A 12,549-nucleotide genomic window follows, 5' to 3' on the forward strand; every position below is an offset into this window, starting at 1 on the left:
ATTGTATTCGGGATAGAGATGATAAAGCGTGGCAGGGTATCAGGAAGGATTGTACCACCTCCCTTCTCGAAAAAGCCTCACTCCCGGCAGCATTGAGGGGCGGGTTGGAGGTGTGGGAAAGGCAAGGAAAGCCAGGTGACCTCGAGTGTTTCTCATGCTCTCTCCGTGAGGGCCGGAGGAGAGGAGAGGTCAAAGAGGTGTTTGCCATCTCCCTTGGGTTGGCATACAGACTGGTTTTCCCCAGTGACTAGAACGGGGTGCACTTACTTGGAGAGGGGTGACCTGAGTTGTGGCCAGAGCCAAGGCAGCACTGGGGTGGCCTGCAACGAGGCTGGTTCAGGGGCGCTGCTCCTGCTTTTGTCTAAGTTGGCTGATCTGCCCTAGGTGGTCTCTTAACACATGCACATGAGTCCAGAGTTCCCCCGCTAGAAGTAGATCTTCCGGGCTTCCCTGGTGGCACAGTGGTTAAGAATCCGCCTGCCATTTCAGGGGACACAGGTTCGAGCCCTGGTCCGGGAAGATCCCACATGCCACGGAGCAACTAAGCCCGTGCGCCACAGCTAATGAGCCTGCACTCTAGAGCCCGCGAGCCACAACTAGAGAAAGCCCGTGCACAGCAACAGGCCCAATGCAGCCAAAAATAAATAAATAAATTAAATTAAAAAAAAAAAAAGTAGTAGATCTTCTAAGGACAGTGAGAAGTGGGGTGGGGGTGGGGTAATCAAAGTGGAAGTAGCAGGCCCTTTCACCGCCAGGAGACGGGTAGTTTATAGTTGGGAGCGCCTCTAATTTTGCCGGAAACTCAAACCACTGTCCTTTCTCTGGTGTAGGCCTCGTAACTGGCTGTTGCTCTCAGACCTGCTCAAGAAACTGCAAATGTCCTCCTGCATAGTCCGCTGCAATTTTCCAAATGTGGAAATTGTCACCATCGCGGAGGCCGAGTTCTACCGGCAAGTGTCAGCAAGTCTCTTATTCTCTTGCCCCAAAGACCTGGAGTCCTTTAATCCGGAAAGTAAGGAGCTCTTAGATGTGGTGGAGTTCACGAACGAGCTTCAGACTCTGCTGGGCTCATCCGTGGAGTGGATCCTCCCCAGAGACCTGGACTCAGACGACGCCTGGTGAGCTCGCCGGGGCCCGCCGTGTACAGTGTGTCATGGTGTTAATCCTTGTGCATATGTGTCCTAATACGACTATTTCTGTAAAGAAAGGACACGATGAGACACGACTCCAGTCGGAAGGACTTTGAAACATGTTTTTTTCTTTTTAAAATTTTAAGTCAGTTTTTATGAAGTTGTTAATAAAGTTTCTTTACTTTTCAATGTACACATGCTTCGGAATATGTTTGTTTTTACTCGGAACAATTGTTTCTTTTCTTTTTTAAGGAGAAAAAAAAAAAGGCAAAGGAGCTCTACACTTTGACTTAATTTCATACAAAGCTCCGACGACAGAGGCCATAACTGTTGAGAGTTGCTTTGGGGGCAAATTAAACCAGTAAAATTTTAAACTCTTCCTCCATATTAAAGGGATTGAATAAATTGGCCACTTTGGTGCACCTGTGTCCTGCGAATTTTCCAGTTGGAGATGGAGGTTTAGGAAGTGAGTTTCAGTCTTGTTTAAGTCTCTTCCCATCAGACTGGTGTCGTGATTTCCTACACACCATGTTACTTCCTGTCTACCTTTCCTTGGTGTTGTTCATGCCTGGATTGTCTCCTGTACCTGCTCAAACCTTGGTCCATTCTCATTTTTACCATGGAAGTTTGTCATGCTGGATACTGTCAGAACTAATTTTACTTAAGTTTGTGTTAAGGTGCAAAGCACACGTTTTGTATATTTTCTGTTTTTTGTGTTTGTCTATATTTTACGGTTTCGCTTCAAGAAATATTATGGGAAGGGAAATAGCAAGATGTAAAGAGCAAAAAAGTCATCATTCTCTTTCAATTGTTAGAACATCTATCTGCAATCATAATTATGATGCACTGTGGTATGTGTTAAAATAGTAAATACATGTAACGTCCCGTAGGAGCATCAAACTCTGGTGTTGGTGAGGGTGTGTCATGGAAGTAATCACAAAGCAGGTGACTGTTGGTTGGGGTCCTGAAACATTAGTGTGCCTTCCCTGTGTCCAGTAGTGGTCTGGAGGGGTCAGGAAGCCTGCCTTTGAATTTGAGGGAACAGAGAGTTTGAGGTCCTCTCTCTTCTATTGCTCTAGTACACTGCATAGCAGCAGTATACTGGGTTTACAGTTGACGTTTAAATCGCTGATTGATCATTAAGATTGGGATGTATCTTTGGAAATGAAAATAGGAAGAATCGTATGCTTTTTCTTTTTTTTCTTTTTTTTCCTATATCTGAAAAGGTATGTAGTACTTTGCTGAGTGGTTGGGAATAAAGTTTGCAGTATTCAGTGTATTCAGTTTTAGTATCTAAATAGAATTAAACTGTTGCTGTAAAGTGGAATAGCACTTTGTTACTGACAAGTTTTAGAATGCATCTGTTCGTCAATTACCTGTTTGGGAAGATTGTAGTTAATGATTTTGAGAATGTGGCTATAAACCTCCAACTGACTCAAGAAAAGCAAATAAGTCAAGATTGACAAATGTATAGGCTCTTCATCTTTTGTGTGTGTGGGTTTTTTTTTTTTTCCTTTTAGTTATTTGTCAAGGTATAAAGAATTCTATCACACTTAAGACAAGTTAAGTAAACGTCACGGGGTGTATTCTGACATGGCATGGAGCAGATCCCATGGCCTAGATCTTAAAGGTGATTTTATGTTTAAACTTTCATGAAAACATATGTGATTGAAACACATTAATATATTGATACAGAGGGCAGTTAATTTTTGTCTTTTTTTGTGTGTGTGTGTGGTACTGTTGTGGCCTCTCCCGTTGCGGAGCACAGGCTCTGGACGCGCAGGCTCAGCGGCCATAGCTCACGGACCTAGCCGCTCCGTGGCATGTGGGATCTTCCCGGACCGGGGCACGAACCCATGTCCCCTGCATTGGCAGGCGGACTCTCAACCACTGCGCCACCAGGGAAGCCCTAATTTTTGCCTTTTGATACATGTGAGCACAGCTTTCATTTTGCTGAAAGAATATGACCAGTTTTCAGTTTGGGATTCTACCATTTAGGAAAGATAGTCCACTTAATTTTAGAAATAAGAGATTTAATATATAATACCTAATAATACTTTTATGTATTTTTTTTTTTTTTTTTTTTTTTTTTTTTTTTTTTGCGTTACATGGGCCTCTCACTGTTGTGGCCTCTCCCGTTGCGGAGCACAGGCTCCGGACGCACAGGCTCAACAGCCATGGCTCACGGGCCCAGCCGCTCCGCGGCATGTGGGATCCTCCCAGACCGGGGCACGAACCCGTGTCCCCTGCATCGGCAGGCGGACTCTCAACCACTGCGCCACCAGGGAAGCCCTTATGTATTTTTTTACTGAAAACATTTATTGTAATACTGTGAAGAAACTATGCCATTCTAGTCTTCAAGTCTTAAATGAATCAAGTGTTTATTAGCTGTTGTAGTTTTTAAACTAATAAAAGTCAGTACATCAGCAATTTGTAAATACAGTTTTTGAAATAATGCCTTAACAACTTTACAGTGGTTATAATGACTGTATTTAGGCCTAAAGTTAGTTAATAATTTGACATGAAGGCTTTTTAATAGTTTGATGGTGCAGATCAGGGATAGGTAAACTCTGGCTGGTGGGCCAGATCCAGCCCGTCGCCTGGCTTTGTAAAGGAAGTTTTTCTGGAACATAGTCGCACCCATTGTTTACGTGGTAGTTATGGCTCCTTTCACCCTACACCAGTGGGGCCGAGTAGTTGCAACAGAAACTGTATAGCCCACAAATCTGGAAATGTTTAAATTTAGATTTTAAAAATTGAAAACTTCTTTGAGCCTATACAGGGCAAGTCCATTGACCCCTGAGGTAGAAAACAGGAACTTGGGTGCGGAAGCCAAATGGCCTAGGTTCAAATTCCCTTTCTCCCATTTCATAGCTAGTGACCATGGGCAAATCACTTAACCTCTATGCCTCATTATGAGGTTTAAATGCACTTATTTGTATAAATAGTGCCTGGCACATACTAAGCTCTGTGTAAGTGATTGCTGTTGTTTCTGCTTGGAGCTTTAATAAGTTATTGTTAATAGAAAAATGACACTAATGATTTTCCTTATAGAGTAACAAAGGCACTTTGAGTCTTTTACATTTTCAGAAATGTAATAAGACTTTTTTCATTGACAGTCAGTGTTCCCTGTTACCAAAATTTACTTTATGAATATAAAGAATTGAATATCTTCAAGACAGTACTTTTGCTTAAATGTCAAACCATTATTTTCCCAAGGCACATCAAACTGGCTCTGCATAGTCCAGGCCTCTAAAGCTTGTGTGCACACCCTAGGTAGCATGTGAGATACATTTTGTAAATATAGTTTTTTAAATAATGCTTGAGACTTCCCTGGCGGTCCAGCAGTTAACACTATGTGCTCCCAATGTAGGGGGCTTGGGTTCGATCCCTGCTCAAGGAACTAGATCCCACGTGCCTGCCATAACTAAGAGCCCACATGCCACAACTAAAAGATCCGGCATGCTGCAACTAAAGACCCGGCACAGCCAAACAAACAAACAAGCAAATAAATAAATAAATCTTTATAAAAAAATAAGTAAAATAAAATAATGCCTTAGGAGTTAGGAAAAGAAAATATTAGAACATTTTTACCTTTGTATTATTTTTAAAAATCTGTGTAGTTTATCATGTACATAAATTATATGTATGGAACTTTGTGTATATAATTTGTTAATAAATAAGATGCATATTAAAAAGTTTTCTTATGATTTGCCCAGTCAGGTGTTTGGAGGCCATTGGAGGACAGGATGATGAAATATAGGGCCTCAGCAAAGATAGAATTTAGAACCAATTCCCTGACTTAGAAGATAAGGAAAATAATTCATAGACTGTAATTGAGTTGTCCAACTTTACATAAGTGTTCAGAAACAGGAAATGCAGTGGCTAGAATCTAATCACTGACCGAGCAGAATCTGGGTCACTCACTGGACTCGTAAACCAGAAGTGACTGTTGAAGTTCTCAGGTTGATGCTCCTGGCATATATGCTTGATCTGTGTGTGTGTGTAAATCTCTGACATAAGAAGCCATACTCAGGCACACCCTGTTTCCTTATTCAAGCATCTTAATTTCATCCCATTAAATCTTTGAAGTATCAGACTACCAGAAGGCATGAAGAAACCTGGGCTGAGAGTCTTCATTCCAGGAGACATGATCTTGACTGCATGGCTGGTTTGAGGCGCATCACTCTGAACTGCAACCCGCTCATTGGTGACCTGGGTGCAAGTGCTTTGGCAGAATCTCTTAGTGAGGATTTATGGCTTAGAGGGAAATTCTAAAATTGAAAATATTGAATTTTTAATATGCTTAGCTTTTGGCATGATACTATTGTGATAGGATGTTTTAAAGCCTCATTTTACTGATAGCTTTTATTTTGCTTTTCAACTTTCTCTAAGAGTTGCATATATCCTTTACAGAAAATACAGAGTTACAAGAGAACCTATAATTTTAATACCCAGATATAATCACTGTTCATTTTGGCGTATATACTTTCAGTCTTTTTTTCTTCTACAAATATATATGTACACTTAGGGATTACAAAAATAGAATTGTAGTATACTTGCTATTTCACATTCCTGCTTTTTTCACTTAAAGATGTATCATGTAGTATTGCGTCGTATTGATGTCCCATAGTTTAATCAATTCTTTGCAATTCTATTTAGACAGTTTGCTTTTCCCTGTCAGAAACAATGTGAATACGTTGTATATACATCTCTGTGTCCATCGGGATTAGTTCTGTAGAATAAGGTACTACAAGTGGAATGACTAAGTGTGACCTATTTTTAAGACATTTGATACACATGGCCAAATTACCATCCAGAAAGGCTATGCCAATTTGTAGTCCACCCCAACAGTAGATGGGAAGCCTGCCTCTCACAAACACTGGCCTGTAGCACTTGTAAAAAAATGTAAAACTACAAAAATAAGTACCTCTCCATTTTCTATGCAAGTGGGATTACTCCAAATTTTATAACTTTTTTCAATTAATTTAGTATGAGCATTTTACCAAGTCAGTAAATTTGCATCTCCTACATCATTTTTTGTGATTGTTCAGTATTCCATTATATGAATATGCCACAGTGCACATAGCTTATCCATTCTTGTATATAAGCTTTGTCCAGTTTTTCAGTTACAAATAGTACTCTGATATATATCCTTACCTATATCTCTGACTATTTCTTTTGGTTAAATTCTTAGAAAGAGAGTTGTTGGATCCAAAGGGTATAGACATTATTTAAAGGCTTTTCTTACAGAATCTTGGCTTCATCTGATAGGACAATAACCACATTTTGTTTTATTTTGTATTCATTTGATTGACTGGTGAGGTTTACTGGCTGTTTGTATTAATTTGGCTATTTGGTTAATTATACCCTGTGTCCATTCTTCTGTAGTGAGAGTTTGTAAGGGTTGTATCATATCCTGTCAGATCCGTATGTCTGACTTGCTATTTCTGTCTGTCATGGGGGTGTTGAAAGACTCCAGTTATTTTAATGTGATGGTCCACACAACACTTAAACAAAAGACTCATGATAGTTTCCTTTCATGTAATATTTTTTAATACCTGTGCTTTAGTGATGATCCCTTTGGTTTAAATGAGTAGGTTGTTCAGCCCCAGAACTACTAGAATTCATGATCAGTTTTTCTGGGTTTTGTCTGATCTTTTACTGCGAGGGTTCTTGACCATCCTACTTTCATGATAGGTTTTTAGTATGTATTCTCTATTCACACATTGTTGAAAGTTTTTATTATTTGTATCCTCTTAGATTTGTCTTTTTTTCCTCTAAAACTAACAGTTATTACATTTCTTCTATTTTGTTTTCCTCTTTGAACTAGTTTCAAGTGTGATTTGGAGCTGAAGATCATGATCAAAAGAATGCAGTGCATTTCTGAGCTCCACCAGGTTTTGCTTGTGAGGTTTACATGCCCCTGCCGCCCTTGCTAATTATGAACTGAGATTCATTTTGTGATGCTTTTTGCTCATAGGTTATATACAGTTATTCTTCAGTTCTGTAATTGTAAAATACGTTGTATGATTTATTGGTACTAAAGCCAGGGTTATCACTGCACATCCAAGAAGAGGTTTTTAAATTGGATTATGCATTATGTGTGTGCATATATGTTTCTGTTTTTTTCCATACCCAAAATTACAAACCTGCCATGACTTGTCTTGTGCAGGACTCTTCCACACGTGAGAAAATGAGAGTTGTCTATATGTTAAATCTGTAGAGTTAGCAAGTGACGTTTGTCTTTCATCGAAAGCACTTGACCTGCAGCAGTGCGGCCTCACCAGTGAAGGAGCAAAGGCTTTACTAAAGGCCCCTGAAACCAACAGAACTCTGCTCGTTCTGGATATAAGAAAAAATCTGCTTGTTGGTATGTGGTCACTTTTTTTAAATTGATGAACACATAGCAAAACAAAAACAATTTGTTCAGGTATTGACAGTTTTTTAAAACTTAATGTGTTTAACTTTCCTCATCATATACAGTTGGCCCGTGAACAACGTGGGGTTAGGGGTGTCGACCCCTACACAGTTCAAGATCTGGGTATAAGTTTATAGTCAGTGGTTCCACATCTGTGGATTCAACCAACCTTGGATCATGTAGGACGATAGTACATATGTATTGAAAACTATGCGTGTGTCAGTGGACCCGCGAGGTTCAAACCCATGTTGTTCAAGCTTCAACTGTACTTTTCTAGTGTTGCACTTCCCTTATGTTTTTAGCAGCTACTGTACTAACTAAAGTGAATTATACTTGTCAATTTTTCTTATCTCTACTCTGAATAGAGGTGAACCTAGATACTAAGCCTGCTTCCACCAAGAGCATTCTTTCTTTCCTGTGCAGCCTCTGAATTCTTGCCAGGAGTACTTTATTCATTTGTCAGCTTCACAAGTAATTTTGTAATCATCTTCTGTGTGCCAGATACAGGTTTAGGGACTAGGGATAAAGCAGTGAACCAGACAGACAAAAGTCTTGCCCTCATGGAGCTTACATTCTACTGAAGGAGATCAGATAGAAATGAGTAAACAGATAAGTCATATAACTTTAGAGAGTAGGAAGTGCAAAAGTATCTTAATGTAAGGAGAGTGAGGGAGAGCAGGTAGGACTCCATTGGATAGGTTTGTTAGGGGACAGCTTCACTGGAGAAGTGGCATTTGAACGGAGACCTGAATGAAGAGAGGAGCAAGCCATGGAAGATGTGGAGTAAGCACATTCCAGGACAAGGAGGCAATGAGTATGTAGGCATGTAGGTGGGTGGAGTATTTAAGGAAAAGCAAGGAGGCCAATCTGGGCAGAGTACTGAGTGAAGAAGAGTGTGGTATGACATGAGGTCAAGGAGCTGGCCAGGGGTCTGCTCTTGTAAAGTCTTGAAGGCCAGAGTAAAGATGTGGATTATTCTAAATGAGTAGAGGGGTTTGAACTGGAAAAAGGCATGATCCAAATCGTATCTGAATAAGGTGACCTGGTATAGAGAAGGGACTTGGGAGGATAAAGAAGAGGAACAGGGGGCTTCCCTGGTGCCGCAGTGGTTGAGAATCCACCTGCCGATGCAGGGGACGCGGGTTCGTGCCCCGGTCCAGGAAGATCCCACATGCCGCGGAGCGACTGGGCCCATGAGCCATGGCCGCTGAGCCTGCGCGTCCGGAGCCTGTGCTCCGCAACGAGAGAGGCCACAACAGTGAGAGGCCCGTGTACAGCAAAAAAAAAAAAAAGAAAAAAAAAAAAAGAAGAGGAACAGGGAGACCAGTTAGGAGACTATCACAGTGCTCCAAATAAGAGATGTTTATGGCCTAGGTTAGGTTGGAAGTTTGCAGCAAATGAAAAGTGGTTGAATTCAGGTTGTGTTTTGAGGGTGTAGCTCTCAAGACCTGCAGATAGATGTGAGGTATGAAGGAAATAGTAACAAGGAGACAAGTCGTTGATGATTATGTGTGCAACTGGGTAGTATCACTTAGAAGAAGGGAGCTGATGGGAGGAGCAGCTTTTGAGGGAATATCAGGACTTGGTTTGTTATCTTGGATGCCCTGGTTTGATATCTTAGATGCTCTTTAGGTATCTAAGCGTCTGGACGGTGCTCAGACTGTACTTTGTATCCAAAGGTATCCAAAGCCACTTCAGATGCAAAATGTTTCAAGTTGACCTTTGCTGCTGCCAAAATAGTAGCCACTGTGGGCAGTCTGCAAGATGGCATCTTAGGTTTCTGAGGAAGAAATTAGAATACACAAAGGGGGAAATAAGTGTATAATTATATAATGTAGATTTCATATTTAAATGTCTGGGAAAAGCAATAATTAGTTGGCTTTGGGTTTTAAATGGAAATAGCCACTCATTGGAAAATAATTACTCTAATTTCAATTCATTTTACTTTAGATCATTCTGTGATGAAAACAGTTACCAAACAAGTTCTCCAGATAGAAGGAGTGCCAAGTCAGAGGTATATAGCATGTTTCAGTTCTCTTGGAAGAATTTCTCTTTAATGGCTTGGTTTTCTTTCTTTCTTAAAAGAAAATTATCAAGGTACTTTCTGCCATCTTAAAACTAAGATTTTAGTCAAATCAAATGGCTTTTCTGTTTTTGAAAATGTTGTGTGATGCTTTAATTTAGGTTCCCAGATATGCAGATTGAAAACCTTTTAACTTTTTATTTTCTGTAACATATTATCGTTAGTCACAAATAGTCTTTTTTTTTTTTGGTGATAAGAATGAATAGCAGGAGCAGCATTTGTGAAACCAAATCTAATATGAAACTGACTCTTTCTTGTGAGTAAATTTGAATATTGAAACAGCAAAACAATAAGGTTTAATAAAAAGCAAAATAAATTTTTTATGTTTATGATCTGCCAATTTCCCAGAAAGGGTTTTGTGGTGACTTTAGTTATATACCAGATACATTAAAATCACCAGTGGACAACACATCTTTTATTCAGGTGCCCTCTGAAAGTTTTAAAAATTTGTTGACTTCATATCAATGAACGGTCCACTTTAAAATGGTTAAAATTATAAATTTTCTGTTTTGTGTCGTTTACCACAATTTTTAAAAAATGTGTTGTTTGAAGATTTTTGGGTTTTATAAGGGTATTAGCATAAAAATGAAAAATTTAAAAGACCACCTCTAATCCCATTATCCTATCAAGCAATATTTACATTTTAATTTTCTCTTCCTGCTGTCTATAAACATAATTCCACATAGCTTCAATATAATTTGCCATTCTTATCTTTTCATACTAAATTTAAATTCTGTGATTCATAGTTATACTTTTTAACATTGCATTCACATGGTTTCATTGAGTAGGTCAATTTTTTAAATTGGTGAAAAATTGGAAATAACCTCAAATAAACTATTGTAAACATCTTCATAAATACAGCTTTTTTTTTTCTACTTCAAGTTGTATGTTTTTGATTCTCTATTAATCAACTTGCTTGGACAATAGTGTATTAAATAAGTTGTTAAGAGTGTTTATGAAGTCAAAAAAAAGCTTATGATCGTCTGCCAATTGTTATTTCAAGAGTGATATTTTATTTTTTTTAAGGTGAAAATTACTTGCTTTTATTTATTGTTAAAACAACTTTATGAAATGATTTGCAATGCAAAATGTGGAAAACTGCTTTGAATAACTGGGAAAATAGCTACAGCATGGGAAAACGTATGTAAACAAACTTCACTGCCACCAAACTAGAATCTACTAATTTATCTCAGATGGCATCACAGAGTAGCAATGGCAGCTTCTGGTAAACGGAGAAACAGCAGCAAAGTCCTGCAGTGAAGCTGTGATTAATTACCAAACTGAACTGTTCACTCCACTAATCCTACAACTTCCCTACATTTATCTGTCTATACATTCCTACTTACTACAGGACAAACACCCACCGAAGTGGTTCCAAAAAACAAATGAGATAGAAATTCACAATTATAAAACAAATCCAATAGAAGGCAGTGGAGGAAACTGGGAACTACTGCAAAGTTTTACTGTCTAGTCCAGGTGATGAAAACAAAGTTTTTCTTTCAAGGCTGACCACTGTCAGGAATGAAATTAAGTATCAAAACTCTCCTCACTTCTCTAGGAGTGATTCTAGCTCTTCTTGCAAAGAGCTGAGCTGCTCCTTTTCTCGGTCTTCCTTTTGTTTCAGTTCATCCAGCACAGCCTGAAATCTGTTCTTGAGAGCCAGGTTCTCCACTTTCATGATGAGATCCTCCTGTCGCTTTGCCCTGTCCTGGGTCTCTTGGAGCTTGCCTTTCATGTTATCAATCTGTTTCTGAATTCCCATAACCAGCTGATTAGTTCCCTCGTTTTCTTGGTGGTGTTCATCTGACTCATTTAGCTTGTGCTGTAGCTGCCTTTCCAGATCTTCCTCAGTGTCAATGATGTTTATATCTTCTTCATCTTGATGCTGTGTCTCATCTTCATCTTCACTGCTGCTGCTGAGGTCATTGAATATCTCCCGAAGCTCATCATGTTCTAATGAGTCATGGCCCTGCCTGTGGCCAGACATTCCTGGGGAAGAGATATCAAGGCCTTGACTTTCTGCTTCTTTTGTTTCATCTTCAGCAATTATTTCCCAACGGGTACTGACAGCTTCAGCATCTGTGCTCAGCAACCGCTTTACTTCTTTTTCCACATCTGGAGACTCAATATATTTCTTCTTTGCTGTCTTACGGAACCTTCTCTTTCTGACATTTTTTAGAGGCAGAGTAATTCCATGGTTCCATATAAACTTTTTCTCTTTGTCCTTATCCTTTTTCTTGCTTGCTTTGGGATCAGCAGTGGCAACTGGTTCCTCAACAGGAGGATAGAGATCACCATCAGCTGTACAGACAAGCATCTGAGAGATATCAGCTGTCTTGTAAAAGGTTTTTTTATCAATAGTTTTCAAACTTTCCATAACACATGGCAGATCTACCAATTTTGACGCCAATGGGACCTGGTCCACTCTGACAATTCCATGACGCCCATCAGGGTGTAACTCAATTGTCAGTCTGTCCTTCAGGTTGACATGACCAGACTGTATCGCCCGCCTCACAGTAGAGGCATACTCCGGAGGTAGGCGTAAGATAAACTGGCTCTCTACTTCGTGAGGAGCATTATCTTTGCTCTTACTCATCTTTACTTCTTTGTGACTCAGTTTTTCTCTAATAACCACTTGTTGCACTAAAAAATTTCAGCTATTTCAACAGAAAGACCAGTTCTTTATAAATTGACGTCTTTAATTACAAAGAGTTCTAGGTAGAAGAGCAACTAAGCGTCTATTCGGAATTAAGTTCCAAGTCTTTCTAAATATGCTGTGACAATACCAGTCGTTAATGACGCATTGCCTTACTCAGGTCCATTTAAATCTGTTAGCTGCAATGCCAAGTTCCAACCTCTAGATAGAGGTTGTCCTGCCGCTGCAGGACAACGCAGGGAAAGCAAATGGCGGCTCC

General features: G+C 39.6%; 1 protein-coding gene and 1 pseudogene across 2 annotated transcripts in view; both read right to left on the reverse strand.

Moving 5' to 3' along the window:
• Positions 1-12,549, reverse strand: part of LOC308611089 (centrosomal protein of 78 kDa-like) — a 727,725-nt pseudogene that overhangs the window by 557,138 nt on the left and 158,038 nt on the right. The gene's annotated exons all lie outside the window — the stretch shown is intronic.
• LOC308611070 (transcription initiation factor TFIID subunit 7-like) lies at positions 10,590-12,401 on the reverse strand. Its single transcript, XM_081260000.1, has one exon. It carries the CDS (start codon positions 12,228-12,230, stop codon positions 11,181-11,183), a length of 1,050 nt encoding a protein of 349 aa, XP_081116126.1. The 5' UTR covers positions 12,231-12,401; the 3' UTR covers positions 10,590-11,180.

The sequence above is a fragment of the Mesoplodon bidens genome, assembly GCF_964165515.1.
Source record: "Mesoplodon bidens genome assembly, contig: HAP1_SCAFFOLD_157, whole genome shotgun sequence".
NCBI lineage: Eukaryota > Metazoa > Chordata > Mammalia > Artiodactyla > Ziphiidae > Mesoplodon > Mesoplodon bidens.

Excerpts from the sequence above, each read along its gene's own strand:
- LOC308611070 (XM_081260000.1), bottom strand. The coding sequence starts at position 12,230 with ATGAGTAAGAGCAAAGATAATGCTCCTCACGAAGTAGAGAGCCAGTTT.